A 25,108-nucleotide genomic window follows, 5' to 3' on the forward strand; every position below is an offset into this window, starting at 1 on the left:
TGTTACACCAGTTCCTGATGCCCACTCTTTTCTCCTTTAAATGATCATGCTCAGAGGCCCAAGAAGAATGTTCTAGAACCATTTGTGATTGTTATTCTTGTCCACTAAATGAAACCTAATCCTTAGGCAGGTATTTGTGTCTTCCCTGACATTCCCCTGCTTTTCCAAGATCATTATCCATCTTTTCAGACTACACCTGGTGGTGTTATATGCCACTTGCCCTGCCCAGAAAGGTCACATGTCACACTGTTTCTAGTTCTCTTCACTGTTTATTGAAGCTTAACCGCAACACTCTTCATCTCTTCTTATTCATTCTTCCTTGATGGAAAGTCACAATTCCTCTGCGATGACATCCTTCAGAAGGCCTCAGTCCTTCCAGGTGTTGTGGTCCCTTTCTGTTCCTCTTCCAGGTCACAACCTCTGTTTTACCTTATTTAGGTGAAGTGTGTCTGTTGTTCCTCTCCCTCCAAGAACAGCTCACAAGGCTGGTGGCTAACCTCCGTTCATCCTCTCACAGAGCAAGCAGCTCGCACTGAGGGCCTCATAAGTGAACGTTCCCACAGGCTTCTAAGAGAGAAGACAATGTCTGGTTCATTTTCGATGTGTTTGTTTGTTTGTGTTTTTTCTTTCTGCACAAATGTGATTGGATGATTTTATACAACCAATCCAGTCTCCTTTTCTTATCATTTCTCTGTTAGGAAAAAGTTGTCCTTATTCTTATTTTACATGGGATAAATTGGAACCTCGTAGGACTGAGGAGACTTGTTCAATGTCACATGCCCAAGACGGGACAAGGCCTACCTGGAATCCAGGTCTGATCTTTCCTTTCTGATGTTTCCTCATTTTCTTCATGTCCACCAGGACACCCATCCTCACCACCCTTGGTGAACACCATACATGGCAAAGTCCTGGGGAAATATGTCCACTTAGAAGGATTCAAACAGCCTGTGGCCACCTTCCTGGGAGTCCCCTTTGCCAAGCCTCCTCTTGGATCCCTGAGGTTTGCTCCACCACAGCCTGCAGAGCCCTGGAGCTTCGTGAAGAATGCCACCTCCTACCCTCCTATGTAAGCCCCTGGGTTGAGCGTGGGTCACTTTAAATGGGGATGTCTGTCTCAGTGTGGTACAGGGATGAGTCAAAGGGATCTTATAATTGGCTATAGTTTCTTTTAAATTTTAATCATTTTTTCTATTATTGAAAATAGATTTATATATAATATATTCTGATTATGGTTTCCCCTTTTCTAAATCCTCCCAGCTCCTCAACACCTCCATTTTCCTTTGGATGCATAATCTTTCTGTCTCTTGTTAGAAAACAAACAAGCATCTAAGGAATAAATAACAAAGTACAGTAAGACAAAAACAGAAACAACAAATTGGAATAGAACCAAACAAACAGAAGCAAAGGAGCCAAAGTAAAAGTGTGAGTAACACCTATAGATACATAGAAACACATGTTCACACACAGGAACTATAGGTACAGAGAAACACATGTTCACACACAGGAATATAGGTACAGAGAAACACATGTTCACACACAGGAACTATAGGTACAGAGAAACACATGTTCACACACACGGGTGAGTAACACCTATAGGTACAGAGAAACACATGTTCACACACAGGAACTATAGGTACAGAGAAACACATGTTCACATACACGGGAACTCCTCAAAAACAAAGCTGGAAACCCTAATATGGACCCATTTGAAGAGCAGTATAAAAACATAACAGAGTAGAAGCTTCTTTTTATTTTATTTATTTATTTATTTATTTATTTATTTATTTATTTATTAAAGATTTCTGTCTCTTCCCTGCCACCGCTGCCCATTTCCCTCCCCCTCCCCTAATTAAGTTCCCCCCCCCTCAGCCTGAAAAGCAATCAGGGTTCCCTGTCCTGTGGGAAGTCCAAGGAACCCCCACCTTTGTGGGAGCCTAGGCAGTTTGGATGCTCAACTTACTAGACCTGGATGGAGGTGGGAGTAGAAGCTTCTTCATGTACATACCTATAAGGCAATCTAAGTGAAATTGCCAAATAACAGGAGAGACAGAGCCCCGACTAGACACCTCTCATAACCAAATACAGACTCCTGTTCCAGAAATGGGTTCCATCTATTCTAGCTGTTGTCTAAGGGGTCCCTAGTGAACTGCAAAACAACCCAGGCTGGTTTTCTCTCCACACACTGACGGTAGAGCCCAGTTGCTGAAGACAACACCAGCATAACTCACTGAACGTGGAGAAGTTGAACTGGAGCCTACACAGAGCCCTCACGCCGTCAGAGTAGTGTTCCTGGGATGGAAGGTCCTCTGCATCCTCTCAAAGGATAAAAGTAGACATCAACCCAGCTACAAACCACCCACCTTACAATGGTAATCTGCCTGCAGGACATTTTGGCGCAAAAGTAACATGAAGCTTATGGGAGTGATGAACCAAGATCTGGTTTGATTTAAGACACACTCCATGAGGTGAAAGCCATAACCAACACTGATTGGGTAGCCAAGAACCAGAGACTAGATAGCCCAGGGACTTAGGGTAAAACCAAATACTACTGTTCTGCAAAAGTAATGCAGCGAGAAAACTATGCTTAATGACATTCTGCTGTTCTCATCAATCCATGATCATTGCTCAGCTGTCATCAGAGAAGCTTCCTTCTGCAGCAGAAACCCACAGCCAGATAACTTCCGGAGAGTGAGAGACCTTGGGACATTCAGTCCTAAGTGGGTTGTCTCCATAAAACCTCTCCCCTCATGGCTCAGGGAACTCTGTGGAAAAGGAGGTGAAAGAGAGGAAGAGCCAGAGGAGGTGGAGGACACCAAGGAAAAAAGGCTCTCTAAACACAGAACAACTGACACACCTCTGAACTCCCAGCAATTGTGGCAGCATGAACAGGGCCCACACAGGTCTGCCCCAGATGGGGTCCTAGAGTTGAGAAGAGAAGTGGACACATAGTCCCTAACATCGAAGCTATCTCCAATCCATAACTAGTTACAAATGAAAAGTTAATTTTCTCCATAGATGCCTCACCGAGGAAACAAACCACGCTAAGGGCAGGCCTCATGCCTAGTAGTAGATGACCAACAGTAAATGAACTCACTGGCATTTTTGGAGGTTCTTTGTCTCATAATGTTTCATACAGAACTATGTAAGTATAAGACCTCAGTTAGTGACATCTTTGGGGGTTCTTTGGCTGCATTCTCATGGCATCCTTAAAAATGCTGTAGTACCCCAAAGTGATCCCAATGCCGTCACTGTCTTCCAGTTCTCTTTATTTATTTCTTACGGAGCCAGATATATTCTCATTTCTATAACTGTATTAGGGACCAAAAAAATTCCTACTCTCGTGGACACTATATATAAATTAACAAAGCCGTTGTATATCACATTTTATAAATGTGCACTATTTCAGGCAGCAGATATATTTCATGTCATTATTTCTCTCTTCTTGAATCATGGCATTTCTTGGGAGCAGAGAACATAAATGTCTGGTAACTAGGACACAGCCTGAGCAATGTTTCCACTGACCCTGTCAGCCTAGCCAGTAGAGTATAGAAGCCGGAAGGACGCAAGTGGTCACAGAGCAACCACCCAGCACCCAAGGCACCTACCAATGTCAATTCAGCTATGGTCTACTTACCAGTGCTTCTGAAGATCTAGTTTCCTACTCTTAAATGTCTTCCTGCCTTACCTTGTATTTTCTCTTAAAATATTTGCTCCTTTGATATTCTTATTGCAAATGTAATAATATGTACATACTTCAGAAAAGTTCACGCAAGCAAAGGCAGAAATGAAACTCACGTACCTTTCAATAGTTAGACTCGCTATTCACCACTTTAAAAAGGATCATGTATATAATTCCACCTTAAACAATTGAATATGAAACCAAAGGTTATCAATAGTTATATTTAATTGGGTACATAACTGTAACTTACTGATGCAGTGTTTAATTTGGGGACATAGAATCATTTTTAATGTCAATATTATAAAGGATGCTGTACTAAAAGTGTATCAGACAAATCATTACACACAATTATTGATGTCCTAGGAGAATATTCAAGAAGCGACATTTCTGAGGCAGAGTATCTATGTAACTTTCAAAAAAAATTGTTTCTAGAAATTCCTGAGTCACTTTGCATATGGGTCAGAGTACCATACCCAAGAGGGGAATGTGTTGTCTCCAGAAACCAAATATGCCCACTAAATGTTGTGCTTCTTTCCTGGTGGTGACATGGGCCAGGCACAATAATTTATCCTTCCCCTAAGAAGGAATATCTCTGCGTGCCCCCACATCATTGGACTCCTAGGAATTTGGAATTTCGGTTGGACTTATTCCCATCCTCTGATATGCATATGTATTACCAATGAGTTCAAAGTGGTTGCTCCCTCTTGCTCACTTGCTGCAATCAACATAATGTCATCAACATAGTCACCACTGTGGTATTGTGTGGAAGAAACAGATTCTGAAGCAACAGTTAGGGAGCTGGAATGGGACCAACCTAGGCCCTCTGCGTGTGTGTGGCAGTTGTGTAGTCTCATCTGTTTGTAAGGCTCCTAGAAGTGAGATCAGGACCTGTCTCTGGCATTTAGCTGGCTTTTGTGAACCTGTTCCCCATGCTGGATTACCTTGCCCAAACTTGATACAAGGGGAGGAGCTCAGTCCTGCCTCAACTTGATGTGCCCTGCTATGTGCAAATCCATGGGAGCCCTGCCCCTTTCTGAATGGAGACAAGGAAGGAGTGAATGGGAAGGAGTTAGATGGGAGTCTGGGTGGGGGTGAATGGGAGGAGAGGAGGGAGGGGAAATGTGGTTGGTACGTAAAATAAATAAGACAATGTTTTAAATTTCCATAGTAATTCCATAGAATTAATATTCCTTAGAAATATAAAAATGTCATCCAGCAAATTATTCCCAAATAATAAATTTACTGAAAGAATCATTTTGTCTATTGAACAAACAGTAACAATCATAACAATAAAAATTGCGATGCTGCATGTCTCTAAATACCAGTGAAGCGGATCTCTTCACCCATTTTGAACTCTGAGTTTCTCTTCCTATTCTGAAGAGTATTAGGCTACTTGTTTTTGGTGGTCTTGGGAAACGTCCCAGGATGGATGTGGAAGGTATCCGAAGCTCTGAGACAGTGAGAAGTGCCACCTCATTCTCCCTGTTCAGAGTTAGGAGGCATTTATAGATCCATGGGATTCCCTTCAGAAGATGCTTTAGTCACTGGTTCTCCATCAGTAAGATAAATCACCAGTGCAAGCAAGGTTGGTGCACCAGGGTCAACCTGGTGCAATTTGGGTGTCCTTTTTCCTTCCCAGGTGCTCCCAAGACCCAGCGGGAGGGCAGCTGCTCTCAGCACTCTTCACCAACAGAAAGGAGAACATCCCTCTCCAGTTTTCTGAAGACTGTCTCTACCTAAACATTTATACTCCTGCTAACCTGACAAAAAGCACAAGGCTGCCGGTAAGCGCGTTCATCACTGGTCCTGACCTGTGGATTCCAGCATCGGTCTCTCCATGCACTGGAAGGGGGATAGGGGAAGCTGCGGGCAGGAGTACTATAGACAAGAACTGAGTCGCAAGCCCAGTGACGTCAGACCTTGGTTGAGGTTGCCCTGCCTCTGAGATGCACACCTTAATCTTCCAAGTTCTCTCACACTAAAAGTAACGTGACCAGTAATAATGACTAGCCTGAAATATTCTGGTGAGAATTTGATCCCTACAGTAGGTATAGGCTAATTTTCATGAAACTCAATATTGAATATAAGAGAAAAATGAGCGATCCAGGTGATCAACCTTTTAAGATTTGAATAGATTTGATTTAATGTAACCAGTATAGTCCCAATACATATAGGACTTCAGTAAATACTGCTAGTGTGCAAATAAATTTCTTTGATTTTTAAGAATTTGCAATTTGTCAAATACGACTATTAAAAAATTATTCATAGTGACAGTCAGACTAACACAAATGTTATATTAGAAACAAAACACATTTTCTCGTTATATTTGATGTTCTCATTGAAAGTTTCTTTAATTGGGTTATAAAATAACATCCATTTTATATATGCACAAATGATTCCTAGAAGGACCATGGGAATGAGTTGTTTTGGAGTTTGTGGTACAAGAAACTAGTGCAGTCTGAGAAGTACTTCAGGACCTGAGTTTGGTTCCCAGAACCCAAGAGAAAGCAGGATCTGTAATCTCTGGGCAGGGAAAAGAGATGGGTGGGTCTCTAGAGCCCAGTGATCATTAGCTCAGCAGAGGTACCAAGTCCTAGATCCTGCTGATGGGACCCTGCCTCAAATAACATTGAGCAGGGTGCCTAAGACCGGACCTAAGGCTGACCACTGGCCTCCACATGTCCACATTTGACATGGACACTCGAATGTGTACATTTGCACAGAGCCGTACCCCTGCGGCAGAATGCCCTGCCCCCCTCTTCTGACTAGAGGGAGAGCACAGTGATGCCACCACAAGTTCAGCTCCGAAGGAGAAAACAGGGTTCCAGACCCTCAGTTCTTTTAAGTCTCTAAGGCTTTGCTCAGGATTTTCTTCATATACAATCTAATAGTCCAGCCAGGCAAGCCTGTTAGCACATGGAAATCCCATTGCACAGAGAAACACTAGACTCCATACATTCTCATGCTTTAGGGTCCACAGTGACATCCCAAAGCAAACTCCAGTGCAAGGTTCCTGCATCCTAAGTCCCCATCGATCGTCGTCTTAGAGCTTGCAGAACAATCATGCAGTTCCACTTAGGATAAATCCTCAACTCCTGCAAAGCCCCGAGCAGTTCTTTTCCTTTTCAAACAAATCAAGTACAAAAGACCAAGTGACAATGAATTCCTCAAGGATTCAAGGTAAACTGGAGCATCCATCCTATCAGGCCCTGTCTAGATATGTCTAGATATGTCCTGGAAACCCCATAGGGCTCTTTGCTAATCAGAAGACTAACAGTTGTGTAGCACCATTACCCATTCGCAGAGGTGCCATAGAAACGCCTTGTGCAACTCTTCCCCAGAACTCCCGAGACTGGGGCTGTAGCTTATGTAGCGATGCATGTGTAGCTATTCTCTCCTTGTCCAGGTGATGGTGTGGATCCATGGAGGTGGAGTGGTGGATGGGGCATCGACCTACGATGGACTGCCCCTCTCGGCTCATGAAAATGTGGTTGTAGTGACCATTCAGTACCGCCTGGGCATCTGGGGTTTTTTCAGGTGAGATACCTGACATTCTTTCTTACACATTAGACCCTGGGTCCATGTGCTTTCTGTTACTGCAGCACACGGCACGGGATATGTGACTACGGAGATTCCCAACTTACTTACCTTTGAACTAGAGATGCTAAAAGCCCAAGATTGTGTGGTTTCATCAAATGTGTCATTGTTGGGAGACTCTGGTTGTGTCACTACATGGTACATAAATAAAAATAGAAGCTGATGGTGCAGACAGATGACAAGGAGGGAGAAGGATCCCAAAGAGGGGGTAATGTTGCTTTAAAAGATTAACTCATTCTCTGGGGAGCATCCTGGTCACAGAGAAATGGATTCATTTCTTTCCAGAGCAGCATCTACAGAGACCAAAAGAACCTTCCTCTGAGTCTCAGCTTTCACAGGTCCCTTCACTGTCTGATAAGTCCCACAAGACAGACTAGGGCAAGGAACTGGGTCTTTGGTGGCAAACCTTCTGCAAACCCTAATGAACAATACAAGTCTTTGCTCCAACCCTAGTCAAAGTCCCGTGTGTCTAGACTGATACTGTTATAACCATCTACTGTTATAGGTCTATTACTTTAATACTACAACTTTTCTGTACGGGGATGAGCCTGCTCTGTAAGACACATTAAGTCCTGTCATTCCTCTGTACAATGGTTCTGTGTTACTTCCAATGATACAGAAGTCTTTGGCAAGGCCACAGCACCCATTCCTCCTGCATCTCACACCAGCATCTCTCACGCTTATGTTCCTGGGGCCCTTGTAACCTTGCTTCTCCTGCTGCAGCTCCCTCTTCCAATGCTTGCAAGAATCACTCGTTCATTTTATTTAGACCTCTGCTAACTGCCACTGCCTGACTAGGACTTTTCTGGCTACACAATCTAAACTACCATGCTACCATTGTATTTTATGTCCCATCCTAACACCCCATTTCCTTTAGGCCCAATTTTATTTTTCCACTAGCTTTTTCTATATTCATTTCTTCTCTTGGTCTATGTTCTTCATCAAGAGACAACTGTAGTTAGAGATTTTCTGTTTGTCTTCAGATGAGTCCTAGCATTTAGACCCTGGTTGTGTGCATGTTGGGAGGTCCCTGAGTACATAGTATCTGGTGGGTGACTGTAGGGATCACAAAGACCATCACTGTAGCAATGAGTGGATAAATGAGTGTTACTCTTGATAATATGGAGCCCAGCCTTAGTTCAGAGAGCACATTAAGAGCCCTAGTTCAGAGCACAGCCATGGCATCTCTGTTCCAACTCACCATTGTCTTACAGCACAGGCGATGAACACAGCCAGGGGAACTGGGGTCATTTGGACCAGATAGCTGCACTGCACTGGGTCCAGGACAACATTGCTAACTTTGGAGGAGATCCAAGCTCTGTGACCATCTTTGGAGAGTCAGCAGGAGGTTTCAGTGTCTCTGTTCTTGTAAGTGTTTCTTATTCCACAGAGCACCAGATAATCCAGGTGAATGGCTGGGTTAAATAAGAGCACCTGACAGGGGAACCCACAGAGACATCTTACCTGAGCGCATTGGAGTTCATGGACTCTGGATCAGGACTTAGGGAGCCTGTATGGGATTGACCTAGGCCCTCTGCATGTGTGTGACAGTTGTGTAGCTTGGTCTATTTTTAAGGCTCTTAAAAGTGGGATTAAACCTGTTCCTGATGCTCAGCTGGCTTCTGTGAACCTGTTCCCCATATTGGATTACCTCACCTTTCTTTGGTGCAGGGGAAAGGGCATCAAGAGCTCATCATCCTTACATGCCATGCTTTGTTTAAGCCCATGGGAGGCCTGCTCCTTTCATAATGGAGACAAGAGTAGTGGATGGCATTGGATAGATGGTAATGGAGAGGGGAGGGAAGGAGGGGAGCGAGGGAAAACTGTGGTAGGTATGTAATAAATGAAAAAAGTTAATTTAAAAAAAAGCATGTGAACAGAGCCCTAAAGATGAGTAAGTTACTGACTTCTCCTATGAGCATAAACTCTCTTCCTTCCAGGTGTTGTCTCCCCTGGCCAAGAACCTCTTCCACAGGGCCATTTCCCAGAGCAGTGTGGCCCTTAATCCTTGCCTGTATGGGAGAGATGCCAGACCCCTAGCGAAGGTATGTGTCACCTTGGACACCTCCCATGCCCCTTCCTCTGCTCACCAGGAACCCCAAGTGTCTTTCTTGCTGTGGAATGCAGCTCAGGTGCTCCAGGGATCCCAAAAGGAGAATGGCTATGCAGGAAGGCTACTGCTTTAAGGGCACACTACACGTCGTGTGTAACATGTTATCTAGGCCCCCAGCCATTCTGCCCACATTTTAGTGTATGTAAGACGTGATCATCTCCTGCTCATATCACCTGCGCATGACCCTTGTGTGTGAGTTGAGAAAGTAAGACATGAAAAGAATGAATGATTTGTCTAAGACAAGAATATGACAAAGGTGGGAATTGAAACCAGATAGTGAAAACAGTTTCTGTAGCCACACTTGACTAGTAGAACATTAAGTTCTTCTTGTGCTTCTGGGGAGAGAAATTAGATCCATTTGATCAGGCACCAGAGGCATAAGATTGTATAATAAGACCCAGTTAGTGTTCTACTCAGTAACAGGAGTTACACTCCAGGACTCGGTTCCTGGATTTGCTGGTCTAGAATTCTGTCCGCAGTCATCTGTTGATTTAGAAATTAGGAAATGGTAGAATCAATCCACTCTCTGCATCGAGGAAGGGAAAGGATATACTCTTGGTCCCTCATCTCTTACAGAAAGTGGCTGCTGTTGCTGGCTGTAAAACCACCACCTCAGCCGTCATGGTTCACTGCCTGCGCCAGAAGACAGAGGATGAGCTCTTGGAGGTCGCTCAGAAAATGGTGGGTGTGTCCATCCTAGAGCCCCACCCTGTATACCTGACCCAAGGTGTCATGTGTTCAGCTATGCTCTGGCTTCATATTTCATTGAACAGTTTCCTGTCTCTCAGAACTGTCAATCTTCTATCTAAATTGAGATATTTTCATTACTTTCCTGTTATGAAATACTTCAAATATCAGAAAGCTAATAATAACACGATGAGAAATTACATGACAGACCCCGACACACTTTATCAAAACACAGTATTTTGAGAAATGGCATACTGTGTAAGGAGTTCAGCAGTGAGTAAGCCCAGACTCAGGGATTCTGGAGCTGGGTTCTGTGAGGGTTGCAGTTTACAATAAAACCAGTGAGAAGTCAGGGCTCTGGAAGGTGGCAATAGTCAAATGATGAGACTGCCCATGGGGACTGTCTTGAGCCAAGAGCACTTTTCACCAGAGAATAACTGACTCCTTGACTAAGTGTGGTCTTCAAGTCTCCCACACATAAGAAAGGAAAGTTTGAAGCACCTATTACCTGGTGATCCTTATTCTTAGCCACGCGTGTCAATGTTTGGAGATAGAGCTTGAGAATTCACTGCAGTTAAACAGAAAGCACCATAATCATTTGTTTGTGTGTGGATTTTACACTTAGAAAACCCTGCAGTAATTTAATTTAGGATCTTGCTGTATAAAGCATTAGCCCTGGAAGAGTTGTAGATGAAGAATTTGAATTGTGAAATATTTTAACATTGTCATTTTCATGTTTTTAAGATATAAAATGTTCCCTATTCCCACATATAACTATCAACCTGAGTTTTGGGATGAGACATACAACAGAAAACAATTGAGGAAAATGTCACAATTTATGCCAGTCGGTGTAGAAAACAAACTCACAGCATACTGGTAGCACACGTTTCTAGATTTTCCAAGATACACAATTAATGTACTAGGATTGCCATCAGACTTTCTACCAATTTATCTCTGAACTGTCAATTCATCTTCATAACCAAATCCTGTTCATCACTTTTTCCATCAGTCTAGTAGGGATGCATCTAAAACTTTGAACTAATCCTTTTCCGGACTAATCATTCATTATCCAGGAATCATTCAGTCAATCTCTACCAACATACCTTTGTTAGACCTCCAAAACAATAGTTTGTTAAATATCTACCTCTTCCTTTTCATCTGCATTTTTAATAAATTCACATAAATAAGCAGTACTTGTATTGACCAGCTACATCTATACATCCATGTTATGTCCGTGTGTCTGTCCATTTATGATCCATACAGAGGGGAGATAAAAGGGAAACCATGAGAACATACACTGAATGATTTCCTGATCACAGCCGAGAAAAGGCCAGGATGCAATGTGTTTCCGTCAGAGTGCAGGATTTGAGGTTTTCTCATCTCAGAAGAGAACAATCTTCAAGATACCTTGAACGGAAAAAGAAGTGGGTTATACAGAATTTTCAAATAATCAAAATATCCTGGAACAAATAGCTTAGGATGTGGCTAGATCTAGACACTTTGAATATACTGTCGGGCATGTGCCTTTCTCCATTCCTTCCCATTTGTACTTGAAGAAGGGATGGGAATCTTCTCTCTAAACTAGTTCTCTTTGTTAGCAGGTTAAAGACCTTAGAATTCTAGACTAACACTCTCCATGCATGGAAGACAACTATACTAAAAAAAAATTGTAGCAGTAATGTTAAGGGTATACTCAGCTTCCCAGGCAGAGTTTTACCAAGACCTCTGACTTGCATGAAGCAGACTGTAGAGAGGGAAGACGTTAGGAGCAGAAAAACCAACTGGGAAGTTCCATCACTGCATTAATCCAGGCAGGACACCTGCTGGACACTGTGCTTTGGGTCACATGCAGTTGTCTGCATTCCTGCAGCAGGAGGAAAGAAGGCAAAAGGCAAGGGTGTGGTGAAGGGAAATTGGGGTTCTGTTGCCCATCCTGGCTTTAGACTTATCCTTGCTTTAGATACTGTGCACCCGTACCACTACCTTGACGTAATAACTATACTCTCCATGGGAGCCAACAGGGTGTTGTGCTGGAGAGAGCAGATGACGGTGAGAGATGAAAAAGTAGAGATCACAGTCAGAGGCCCGAGACATCCTCTGCATGCCCTGGAGACCCTGCATGGGCCCCAGGCCCTGTCTCTTCACTGCTGCTGCCCCTGATCCATCCTGCTGCAGCTTATGCCCAGACCCTGAGGACACAGCATAGGATCCTCTAATTCTGGTCCCACCAAGGAATAATTATGAGAAAGAACCTAATATTTTAGGCTGAAACTCAAAGGATCTGCTTCTGTCTAAGGGAAGTTCCTCACCCACCTTCTCTGATGTTTTCTCCACAGAAGTTTGGTTCTCTTGATTTTGTTGGAGACCCCAGAGAGGTAAGGACCTTTGCTTTCTGTAGGTGAGTGTTGAATCTTATGAATTAAATCCCAAAGAAAGGACTCTCCTTTGTAGAACTGTACTGTTCGTTCTATGTATTCTGCTCAGACCCAGTGAGGGAAAGTCACTAGCTTGGGTAATACAGCCATGGCAACCAGGAGCAGGGTAGCCTGATTCCTGATTCAGTGCCTGTCCTTAGCAACTGTGTCCCCTAGAGTCACCTATCCCCTCCTGTGCACATTTGCTGCCTCTAAAATGACACTGTAGGGGAAGGACGAACCAGTCCTTTCAAATGGCTGAGATGGTTCGCTAAGAGTCCATGAGCCCTCACCGACGACCCCAGTTCTCAAGGGATGACAAAGGGTAGATGTATGAGAGGGGCCTGACTGAGATCTCGGTGATGAGGATACTGCCCTGCTCCAGCATCCAGAACACATGAAGGGGGGGCCTCTCCTCTCCCTGTCCTTCTCCCTCCTAGCTCTGACCAGGACCTGGTGATGTCAGGTATGTAGCATCTCCAGTCTTGTCCCTTCTGTTCCCTCCCTGTGGAACCCCCATTCTTACTATGTGCAAGGAAGAGTTTAGGACCTGGGGCATTAAACAGACAAGATTTCCTACGTTCTTAGAAACTGCTCTTCTGGTGGGGCGTAGTATCAGGAAAATAAATTGATAAATTATGTTGTGATTCTGGCAGTGGCAGAGGAGAGAGAGCTGCTGAGTGGTTTGTGTGAACAGCAGATTTAAGTTATGGCTTGAAGAGCCAAGTCATGCTAGAGGGAAATGAAGTCAGCTAACTGAAACCTAGAAACACTTCCCTGTAGCTGAAAAGGCCTGTTACAGTGTGCTTGAACTAGAGGCAGCCAGGACAGAAACAGGCTTGAGTCTAGGTAAATGGAAGAGGTTAAGATGGAGTTATTAATTGATAGACACAGGTTGTGACTCAGGATGAGAGACGGGTACCCAGGAGGGTCTGAATGGAGCAGAGAAACCTGTTGAGTTTATGAACATCCCTTTAACTGCAACGTGAAAATAGGTTATAGAGAAGGGGCAGGGGCTGTGCAGAGTCCACTGTGTGACCACAGCATAGGCAAGGCATTCTGGTGCAATGTGTCGGGTCATGGCAGGGTGGAAGGAACCACCAGTAGGTGTGGCATCAGGAACCTGAAGCTGAGCATTCTTACGTTGACCTTCAAGCATGAAGTAGACAGTGTAAACTAGAAGGGATGAATTGTTAAGCTCTCCTGTGGTTGACATCCTCCCTACAGCAAGTCCACACCTTTTAAATCTCCCCTAAAAGTGTCAACAACTGGGGTAAAAATGTTCAAATGGGTCCACTAAAACCACACACATGCAATTGTATAAAATTTATAAATTATAATAGATTTATAATTTCAAATTACTTACAATTTTATATACATACATAAAATTGTATATGATCTGTTACACATTTATACATATATATACTTTGCTCAAGACCAATTCCCACAATACCCATTCCCGGCCAGTATTCTTTCTGGCTCCCTGGCACAGTTCTGTTTTTAGCAACTCATAGATGTTGCCCCATTTAGGACCCCGACTTCCTGTGGCACAGCCACATGAGTCCGTGTGCTGGCTAAGTGCTGAGATGGGCAGAAAGTGGAGTCTGATGGTAGCTGGGGAAGGGTAATCACGGACGTTGCATTGTTCTCCTCCCTAGAGTTACTTTTTGCTTCCCACTGTGATTGATGGAGTGGTGCTGCCAAAGGCACCAGAAGAGATCCTGGCCGAGAAGAACTTCAACACTGTGCCCTACATGGTGGGCATCACCAAGAAAGAGTTTGGCTGGACGACACCTATGGTGAGAACATATAGGACTCTTAGTGATACACATAGAGCTTCAGTCCACACACCCCACCTCTTTGTCCTATGTGCTCTCTCTGGTCACAGTCTCCAACCAGACCGGAGAAACTGTCACCAATGTCATACTTCCATGGGAAGATTCTCCAGCATGGCCCAACTGCCCTCTGGGAACTACATCCCTGGAAATCCCTCTCTGTAGATGCTGTTCTTCCTTAAGGAGTCTGAAATTCCCAGGATGGGAGGGTCTGTGGATAGGACAGTGGTGCAGATGGAGTGATAAGGGGCATCTAGGGAGCAGAAGGAGTTAGAGTTTGGAAGAATCCGATTTGGCACTGCAGCTTCCACATTGGACCTGAACCAATGGGTTGTGTAAATTTTCCATGGCTACTCTCGGTACTTCATTGTTGAGATCCATAAAAATCACTTCAGACTGAATTAAAGTTGCTTCTGGAAGGTAAGAAGGACGAATGTCTTTCCTCTGTCAGAGAAAAACTCTGACACTGACTAAACCAGTATGATGTATCTAATTTCATAGCTTTTGCAGTGAGTTCAGATTTGGGATGTATAGAGATTTCAAGGCTGAGGGAGCCCTGAGATGCTGTGATTAAGTAATGAGTCAGTGTCTCCAGTGGCTGAATTTAATTCATCCTCTCATCCCAGGAACAAGTTTGCATCTTCTCATGATAGGGCACAAAGATGTGAGCTGAAGTTTGGACCTCACCAAAGTGAGTTCTTCACTCTACATGGTGACCAAATTGTAATCGGGGGTTATCGCCCCAAATGTTCACATTTGCAAAAGGTTAAAGTGTTGCAAGAAAATTTTCCCTCAAGTACTTGGGAAAATAATGTTGAGGAAAGTGTATCTTACAGCTCAGATAAAGGAAGGGTGATCACAAGACAGGGCTCAGGGGCCGCTGGGTCCATTACTAAGTTCAGACAAGAGGTAGAGTAACTTCAGTTGAGTTTTCTGAGCTTGACCAGGTGGGCACTGAAGAGAGACGACTGTCATTCTAGGGCCCTGGGATGACCTTCAGCTGCTGGAGGCCGTACTGGAATAGAGTCAAGTTTCTCAGTACAGACATTTGCACAGGGATAGACACACAGAACCTTCTGCAGGTCTACCTGTAAAAGGAGTGCACAGGTCATCAATGAAATTCAGCCATATGGTAGACTGGACTCTGGCTTCTATAGACACCGGAGATGTAGGTCAGGGCTTGTATCCTCCCTGTATTTCTAACACTGTCCTAACCTAAATACCACTCATTCTCTGAAGAATTAGTGTGTGTTTATATTATGTAAACTATATATACTATAGATTTCTATCTATAATATCTAATATATGCAATATATTTGGTATGTGCATTCTCTTGTACTGCATATATTTCTAGATATGATCTCAATTTTTCATAGGTTATTTCTTCAAACATGAAATTCCACACCTAATAAGGCCTGTTAAAGGAACTTCCTTTTGTATTGGTTTGGTTACTCAACCCATTTGTTTCTTCCTGTTAATTCCACACCATTCAGAAATATTAATCATTGTGTTTAACAGTTGATAGGCTTTCCACTTTCTGAAGACAAAATGGACGAGAAGAGGATCGCTTCCCTTCTTTGGCAGTCTTACCCGATCCTTGTAAGTGAACTGTGGGACTCGGCTGAGAAGCAAAGAAGTGGGGGTGCTTGCGTCCAAACACACACTAACTCCGTGGCTAAAAGTACTCATATCTGTGTTTCAGCCCGTGTTTTCTAGTTTGCATAGTTTAGTATAATGCAAAAAACTCATGTGATGCTTGTTGCATAAAAATTCCACTATTTCCAGGATATATATATATATATATATATATATATATATATATATATATATATTTACGAATGACACTTTATTCAGTCATTTTCTTTACAACTGAAACTCTGGGAATTCAAAATTAACATCCTTGCCCGTGAGCTTCTTATACACACCAGAAAAAGTTTTCACCTTGTGCTCCACGTTGTTCTGCTGTGCTTTGTCTAAATGAACCTTTATGAGCCTGCTGCCGTCCAGTTTCACTCGGATCCTCTTGCCCACAATCTCACTTGGGAAGACCAAGTCCTCAAGGATGGCGTCGTGCACTGCAGTGAGTGTGCGGCTTCTAGGGCGCTTCTGCTTATTTTTCGTACGGCTTTTCCGAGTTGGCTTAGGCAAAATCCTCCTCTGAGCAATGAAGACTACGTGTTTCCCGCTGAACTTTTTCTCCAATTCACGAACCAGCCGGACTTGGATGTTTTGGAAGGATTTCAGCTGAGGAACTGGTACAAAAATTATGATGGCTTTCCGGCCACCACCAACTTCAATTTCCTTGGCCGCAGTAATGTTGAGCTCCCGCAGCTGCGCCTTGAGATCCGAGTTCATCTCCAGCTCGAGCAGCGCCTGAGAGATGCCGGACTCGAACTCGTCCGGCTTCTCACCATTGGGCTTGACGATCTTGGCGCTCGAGCTGAACATGGCTCACCCTTACGGAGTGCCGGCTCGGAAAGAGCTCCAGGATATATTGTTGAGTAAAAGATTCCTTTGGAAAGCTGGCAAAACATAGAAGCTATATTCAGCAAAACCCAGTTATCTAGGGCTTAGAGACCCAAGACTTCTGTAGGTAATTTTTGGGAGGCAAAGCAGAGAGGTTGGCACAACAATATTTACAAACTTAGAGTGCTTTGCCCTTCTGACACATAGGCCCCTACTATTTGTAGGTTCCTGAATGGTCTCAGCTCTGATAAAGAAAAGGTTACTGACCAGCAAATCTCATGAGCCAAGGTTTTTTTTTCATTCCCTTTCTCATTCCCTTTTCTGATCTTTCTGTTCCTTTTAGAACATTTCTGAGAGTCTGATTCCAGCTGTCATTGAGAAGTATATATCAGGGACAGACAACCCAATCAGAAAGAAAGACCTTCTCCAGGACTTAATGGGAGATGTGTTATTTGGTGCCCCATCTGTGATTGTGTCCCGTGGCCACAGAGGTGAGTCTCCGTCTCACGTGTTGCTTGGGAGAAGGATACAGGCTCACCACCTAGGCCTCCAACTCACCCACCTCTTGAAAGAGTCAGATATGAAATCTGCTGAGTACCAGGCCTCAAAAGCAGGTTCCCTATGTCCTGCAATCTTTAGTTTTACTTCTGCCAGTAGGAGCCTATGAGAAAGTTGGTCACAGGCAGTTTAGTCTAGAAGATAGTCCCACAGAACACTGTAGAGAGGTGAGGTGATACTTAGAAGGGATAGGAGCCAACCTAGTGAGCTGCCTAGCATGTGACCACCTTAGATACACACATCTTAGTGTTTTTCTTAAGACTTTTCTCTCTCAGCAGCTATAGAGCCGTATGTATCCACCACTCATTGGGTAAGAGCTCTCTCACAGGGATTGTGAGGTCTATCATGCCTTTATCTGCTGCAAACATGAGCACAGTTGTTTCTAGTGGCCAGAAAATGGCCCAGGCAAGTCTTGTTGATGTTTTATGAGCATATCAGGTTGGCCTGCCCATATATAGGCAATTAGTAAGAAGGTATAGTTGTTACTCCTCACTACATAACAGAAAAATATGGCATATCAAACTCAAGGGGAGGAGGCTTTACTAAAATTTGGAGCCTCACATTGTTTAGCCTGTGATGTTGGGAGAGTTGGATCAGCTCGCATCATGGGGGCATGTGAGTATTGAAGCTGTGTGGAACAGCAACAGGCATAGTCCCGGATCATTATTGAGTATGGCCCCAGTGACCTTCCTCCTACCAACAGGCCATGCCTTCCCAGCCAATAGTGTGTTAGAAATTGAATGCAACACTAGATAACAACATTAGCCATAGTGACCTAATTGTCTCTGAAAACACTCCCACAAATACACAAGTGTGATTTGCAAGTTTTCTAAGTGTTTCTTAATGTAACTAAGTTGCTGGGACCAACTATCAAAGGTACCAATTACATCTGCCAAAACTGTTCCTTTTGGGAGGCTAAGATGATTTCCCAGCATTCCTTTCTGAAGTTTCAGTTACCTGTGAGAAACTGTAGGCATGAAGAAAGAATGGAGAATAGAACACAATGACATATTTTGAAAGAGAGAAACTTTCTTTCATTTCTTAAATTGCAAATTGATAAATTTCACCTGCCAACTATGGTGCACACATTTTCTGCTTGATTATGCCATGCCTAATAAATATATCAGCTGATTAAAATGCACATTTCTTCAAATACTTAACATTTTCTACAGTGAGAAGACTTGAAATTTTCTCTCAGCTATTTTTAAATTTATGATTTTATTGTTCATGTATATGACGCTGTGGGTTGGGAAATTAATAAGATAAAGAATTCCTTCCTGAATGATATTTTTAATCTTCTTTTTTTCTTCATCTTCCTCATTCATTGAACTCCAACCTCTTTACGGCAAGTTTCTTCAGTATGTTTACTAGTAAATCTAGATTCTCCAATGAGCAGCAACACATGTAATTTATCTTTCTATGTTCAGCTATTTAACATGGCACGATGCTCCCTGACTCCCCCCACACTGTAAAAGTAACAGTTTCCTTCTTAACGTTAAAGGGCACTCCATTGCAGTGCTATTTAGTTCATATGGTCTTTGAATAGACACATGTCACATAGTAGGATCACAAAGAGCTTTCTCTTCCAACGGTTCCCTTTGCATCCTGCCATTGGTTTCTTTCTGTGAAGAATTGTTTGATTTACTATTCATGGTGTTGGTGTTCTGTCTAAGCAACTGTTTTCTGTGGTCAGAATTATTGGTTTTCCTTCATGATATCTACTTATGATTGGGGGCTTTTGAACTTATATTTGTCTTCTCTCCATTTTGTTCTCAAGAATGTAGAAATCTGATTTTCTCAACAAATTGACTGAATAGACTGCTTTATCTTATTTTATATTCTTGATTCCTTTGTAAAACAGCAGCCAGTACCTGCCTGTGTTCAGGTCTTTGTTATATCCCATTGTTCAATGTATGTACAGGGGTAAAGCAACTACCACACTAGCTGCCACACCGTTTAGTAACTGTGGATACAGAACAGAGTAAAGTCAGGTCGTGTCATAGCTCCAGCTTTGTTCTGACTGCTGACGATCATCTTGGTGACAAACTTTTTTAGGTAATTATTCTTTCTATAATGACAAATGGTATTGGAATTTGAGGACATATTTAATCAAATCAATAGATCACTCTGAGTACAATGGATATTTTTAAACCGATCCTTTTGCTCCATGATCAGGATCCATGATCCTTGTTTTTATTTGTGTGTTCATTTTCTTTAACCTATGATCTAGTTTTCAGCATTCAGTGGTAGTAACACCTGGATTAATTTTAGGTTTATATTTCGACTGCCATCATTGTGTAGGTTTCTCAAGGCATCTGTGGAGTGTTCCAGATGTCTGTTGCTGGCACACAGGAGTCCAGCTGGCTGACTGACAATCCTTCAGGTCAGGGAAGCCAGAGCATTAAGAGAGCATTAAGCATCCAACAACTGCTTGCTAAGGATGGGTAAAATCGTCCCACCAATCCCCATCTTTGCAATTTGAAAATTAACATCAGAAAAAGGGCATACAAAGGAACTAAACAGAATGTGCCCTCAGCAGGGGCAGCGATCTTAAAGATTTAACCATTTGTCACTTTTGCAGTGGTCCAGGGAATACTGGGTCCCCTTAACTGCCTCTGTTCCTTCTCGGCAATCCTATTCTTGTGCATATACTTGTTAATAGTAGTTTCTTATGACAGGCTCTGTTGCTGTGGTCTCTGTAATAGTATTTCTTCTTTTGTTTCTGGTTGTGAGTCTTTAAATTGATTTAAATTGATAATAATTCTTTTGTGCTAGTAGGTTTATCAATTTAGGGTGTTTTTGCTTTCTTTATTTCTGAGAAAAAAAACCCTCAGTTTTGTTAACCTTTCTTATTTTTTAAATTCTCAAACTTCTGACTTTATCTTTACGATTTCTTTTCTTCTTTAAGTTTTCTGAGAACTTTGGTATTTAATCTTAGGTTGTTTGAAACTTTTACTCTCTTAATGAAGGTGTTTATTGTTATAAGCTTCCCGTATAGTTGCCCTCACTTTAACACAAAAGTGTTGGCAGGCTGCACTGTTTTCCTAATTAAATTGTCCACTTTTCATACATGTATATAATATATTCTGATCTCTCTCACTCCCTGCCCTTTTATCTCCTTCTGACTCCTACCATTCCCCACCTTAGCTAAATCCATTTCTTTTCTGTTTTGCTTTGTGAGCCACTGAGTTTAACCGGAGCCACCTGTGTGACCATGGGTATGGAACTACCCAGTGGAGCCTGGTGGACTCACCTGAGGATAAACTTCAGATGGTAATGGCTCCCTCTCGTCAGGAATCCATCAGTAGTTAGTGGTCCACCAGGGAGGAGTAAAGGCCTCATGAAACTCTTCCCTTCCAGGATCAGGTATCCTCTGGAGTCCTAGGGCAGGCAAGTGCAGCTGCTGTGTAACTGTGAGTTCACAATTACAATGGTTGTGTCATGCCCAGAAGACAGGATTTCACAGCCATTCTCCCTGTATCCGGGCTCTTGAGTTCTTTCTGTCACTTCGTATACTGTGTTCCCAAACCTTAGAGGGAAAGGCACTTTATTCCCATTTGTTCCAATGTATCATCGATTTAATTTCTTCTTTGGGATATCTGTGCTAAGGAGCAATTTTCTTATTCCTTTAATTTGAATTTTTCAAAATTATTCTTGTAGTTGATTTTTAAATTTATTTTTAGTGTGTAAGATTAGGTACTTGGTACAATTTCAGTCTTCTCAAATTAAATGACTTTTGTTGTTCTTTTTTTGTGCAACACAAGCAATCTATGCTAAAGAATGTTCTGTGAGTGTTTTGGAAGAATTGCATTCTGTCTGCATTGGATAGAATATTCTTGTCATAGTTTGCTTCTATTATTGTGATTCTAATACCATGACCAAAAGCCCTTGGGAGGTGATTTCATCTTACATTTCCACATCATAGTCTTTTTTTTTTTTTGGTTTTAGAAACATGGTTTCCCTGTAGCTTTGGTGCCTATCCTGGAACTCCCTCTGTAGAACAGGGTGGCCTCAAACTCATGGAGGTCCACCTGCCTCTGCCTCTTGATTGCTGGGATTAAAGGCACACGCCGCCACCAGTTGACTCATAGTTCATTATTCAAAGAAATCAGGACAGAAACTCAAGCAGAAACCTGAGGCAGAAACCGAAGCAGAGACCATAGTGGTGTACTGTTTGCTTTCAATAGCTCGTTCAATTCTTTATTTCCAGCCCAAGTGACTATGGTTTGTGTCAAGTTGAAAGACCCTTAGCCTGCCCACGTCTGTATATTTCTGCTTAATCTGTCACAATATGTTAGCAAGTCCAATGTTGCTTATGAGTTTTCTTCCTGAATGATCTGTCCATTATTGTAAATATGTGTATTGCAGACCCCTTATTGCTGTGGCATTCATCACATCCTGTCTTTCCCTTCATAGCCTCCACTATTCATTTTTTGTATATATTTAGGATCCCAGATGTTGGCTCTGTATTTGCCATGGCTAGGTTCTACGGGTGATTTGACACTGTCATCAACATGATGTCTTTATCTGTTTCTTCTGAGATAAGGTCTCACACTGTAGCACAGAATGGACTAGAAATGACTGTGTATCTCTGACAGGTCTCACATTCACAGCAATTCTCCTGTCTCAGCTCCCAGAGTTCTGTGAGTATGGTTATGAGCTACCAGGTCCAGCTCATTTTTTTTTTATCTCAGACTGTGTGTTCTAATACAACCATTGCATCCATTCCTCTTATTTAGTTTTCCTTTTATTCTTTCTCTCCAACCCTCATTTCATTTAAGGTAACCTGTTGGTAAGGCATGTTTAAAAATCCATTCAATCCTTCTCCTTTAGCTCGGAATTTATATTAAATATAATTTTGGTCCTTAAAGACTCATTAGTGCTCTTTGGTGGTTCCATTATGGTTGTTTTACAATTCTGCTGTTCTGAAGGAGTGTGCCTTTGGTTTTTTTTTCTTTTTCTATTTTGGGGCTATGGCTCTACTGAAGACTTCTGTTTTGTGTCTACTATATATTCTACATCTACCATTGTACTTTTACAGATAATTTCTTTCTATCTGTACATTACCACGTACCCATGCCACCACGTCAATGTGAAGGTCAGACCACTCTTAGTTCTCTTGTTCCATCGTAGAAACCCTAGGAATTAGACTCAGGAATCCAGCTGTGAGTCATCTCACTGACCCCTAGTCTAATTCTAATAGCACACAGTAAGCTGGTAAAAGTGTAACTTTGATAACATGTAAGGGTTTATGGCCATGTGATCCTACTTGGTCCCTGTCTCTTCTGATAACATTGTTACTTTATGAATCTACCCCTTCATGAACACACATTTTATGCCTTTTATGTAAAAAATTATATCATTGGATGACAGTTTATTTTAACTCTAGTTGAGGAGTAATCTCAGCTATAATTATTAGCACAACTTTCTGTTGACTCCTTGCACCACACAGGATAAACCTGTGCCCATATCTTCACCACAGTCCTAGCATGTGCCGCATACTGACTGTCACGTCTTATGTTAGGCATGCTTTCCTGGTTTCGATTTAAAGACCTCTCTTTAGCCATTACTGTAAGGCAGGACCAGAAGTGGCAAGGCCCATAGCTTCTCTCAGCATGGAAAACTGCTATTTCTCCCTTCATTTTAAAGACTCCTTTCCTAAATGCAGGGCTCCAGGCTAGCCATTCATTTCCTTCAGCACACTGGTACTCAACCATGCTTCAGTGGACAGCCACACAGCTAAGAACATTTGGGAATCACAAATTGGATTTGACTGGTTTATAAAAATGCGGACATTGGGTGGATAGGAAGGGTGGGTCTAGGAGGACTCAGAATAGGAAGTGAATATGAAAAAATGTTGCATAATTTTTTGGAGAACTTATAAAAATAAAGACAAAAGTATTTGTTTCAAACAAAAAGTTACAAAAGTACCTCATGCTATATGCTGTCTAAAATATGTTCTCATTCAAAAAGTCCTCTGCATAGTTGCAGCCTGGGTCCCCTTTCTAAAATGAATGCGCAACTAAGATCAGGTTTAGCTGTCTTTCAGGGAGTTCTACTTGACCTTGGAGAACTGTTTCCTAAGGGGATGGCAGAGTCACAGGATTGCCTAAAGCTATGGTGACAGCGTTGTGAGTTAATTAAAGTAGTCCCCAACCTGTGTTGTGAAGACATGTGTTGTCACCATCACTTCTTGTGAAGGACATCTCATGGCATAAAGTAATGAGATGTAGCCAGGTGGTAAAGGCACATGCCTTTAATCTCAGCACTCAGGAGGCAGAGGCCAACAGCCTGGTCTACAAGAGCTAGTTCCAGGACGGGCTCTGAGGCTACAGAGAAACCCTGTGTCAAAAGATAACAAAATAGTATTTAATGTAATATACACAAAATTATCTCAAATACATTTATGAAGTATATGGATGATAAAACAGAATTACAAATTATAAAGGTGTATATGTGTATATGTATTTATAATTATAAAATATATATGTGTGTGCATATATAATATATGACTTGTAATAGAGTAGAAATGTTTTCAGGTAAATTTATACTTTTTTTTAACATTTTGAATTTCCCTACTTTATCTAATGTGTGGGTATCTGTTCTGATATTAAACCATTGTCTTGAAGCTCCCAGGCTGGAGGTTTATGGGCTCATACACGAGGAGCAAAGATTGGTGGCTCCATTGATCCTAAAAGCAAAATAGTGACATCTTGACCCTTGAACAGGTCTTCTTTGTGGGTAAGAGAGGAGTCAGTGGAGAGGAGGAAAGAGTTTGGAGGAAACACAAGTTTGATTGCACAGGCACTTCAATTTTACCTCCACTTATAGGCCGTGGGCCTAGGGGAAAACCAAATACCACTGTTCTGCTAAAGTAACGTAGCAATAAAATGACCCTTGATGACATTCTGCTATACTCAGAGATAAGCGCCTTCCCTAGCCATCACCAGAGACACTCTCTCCTGCAGTACATGGGAGCAAATACAGAGAGCACAACAGACGATATGCAGCGAGTGAGAGCCCCTGGAAGACGCAGCCCTAAATGGGATGTCTCCATCAAATTCCTCATCTCAAGGATCAGAGAAAACTGTTACAGAGGAGGCAGAAAGACCATAAGAGCCAGAAGGGATGGAGGACGCCAAGGAAACAAGGCCTGCAGGACACAACAGCCTTGATGCACATGTGAACTCACGGAGACTGTGGTAGCACAGGGGCTACACAGGCCTTAGTCAGACGGGATTCCAGTGTTGAGAGAGGATGTGGATACAGTCACGCTTCTCTAGCCCATGAGCTGTCTCTAATTCATAACCACCCTATAAAAAAACTGAAGTTTCTCCAAAAGAGTCTCACTGGATATACAATCAAATCTTAAGAGCAGTCCCATGGCCTGCTGTAGATGACAAAGACAAAACTAACTCAATGGTATTTTTGAGCATATTTTTTCCTGATAATGTTTTGTCTGGATATTTTTGCTGTTTCCAATTTTGTGTTTTTATGGAATTTCTATATGCGTGGAGGGTCTTTGTGTCTGTATGCGTTTCTTGTGCTTTTTCTTTGGCTCTTCTTTTTTCTGGCTCATTTATTTGTACTGTTCGTTTCTGGTTTGTTTGTCTGATTGTTTGCTTTCTAATGAGAGGCAGAAAGAGAGGTTGTACATTTGGCTTGGAGGGGAGCAACAGGGAGGGGTTGGAGGAAGGAAAAATTTCATCAGAATATATAGTCTGAAAAAACTTAAAAAAAATGACCTTATCCTTGGGCT

At 42.4% G+C, this 25,108-nt stretch overlaps 3 protein-coding genes across 4 annotated transcripts in view; 2 read left to right on the plus strand and 1 right to left on the minus strand.

Moving 5' to 3' along the window:
* LOC142852278 (liver carboxylesterase 1-like) overlaps window positions 1-25,108 on the plus strand; it is a 31,611-nt gene that overhangs the window by 2,665 nt on the left and 3,838 nt on the right. For both annotated transcript variants that reach the window (XM_075976902.1, XM_075976903.1), the window contains exons 2-11: window positions 862-1,066; window positions 5,319-5,463; window positions 7,086-7,216; window positions 8,491-8,644; window positions 9,217-9,321; window positions 9,966-10,070; window positions 12,413-12,451; window positions 14,149-14,289; window positions 15,844-15,924; window positions 17,135-17,282. In XM_075976902.1, the coding sequence (XP_075833017.1) occupies window positions 862-1,066; window positions 5,319-5,463; window positions 7,086-7,216; window positions 8,491-8,644; window positions 9,217-9,321; window positions 9,966-10,070; window positions 12,413-12,451; window positions 14,149-14,289; window positions 15,844-15,924; window positions 17,135-17,282 (1,254 nt within the window). The remainder of the gene's footprint in view (window positions 1-861; window positions 1,067-5,318; window positions 5,464-7,085; window positions 7,217-8,490; window positions 8,645-9,216; window positions 9,322-9,965; window positions 10,071-12,412; window positions 12,452-14,148; window positions 14,290-15,843; window positions 15,925-17,134; window positions 17,283-25,108) is intronic.
* The window catches only part of Bbs2 (Bardet-Biedl syndrome 2), a 353,246-nt gene continuing 330,844 nt past the window's right edge, over window positions 2,707-25,108 (plus strand). Inside the window, exon 1 of the mRNA XM_075976900.1 lies at window positions 2,707-2,710. The gene's annotated coding sequence lies outside the window, so the exon portion shown is untranslated. The remainder of the gene's footprint in view (window positions 2,711-25,108) is intronic.
* On the minus strand, window positions 16,163-16,807 carry LOC142852280 (small ribosomal subunit protein eS7-like). Its single transcript, XM_075976907.1, has one exon. It carries the CDS (start codon window positions 16,771-16,773, stop codon window positions 16,189-16,191), a length of 585 nt encoding a protein of 194 aa, XP_075833022.1. The 5' UTR covers window positions 16,774-16,807; the 3' UTR covers window positions 16,163-16,188.

This window comes from Microtus pennsylvanicus, chromosome 6 (assembly GCF_037038515.1).
Source record: "Microtus pennsylvanicus isolate mMicPen1 chromosome 6, mMicPen1.hap1, whole genome shotgun sequence".
Taxonomy (NCBI): Eukaryota; Metazoa; Chordata; class Mammalia; order Rodentia; family Cricetidae; genus Microtus; species Microtus pennsylvanicus.

Excerpts from the sequence above, each read along its gene's own strand:
- LOC142852280 (XM_075976907.1), bottom strand. The coding sequence starts at position 16,773 with ATGTTCAGCTCGAGCGCCAAGATCGTCAAGCCCAATGGTGAGAAGCCG.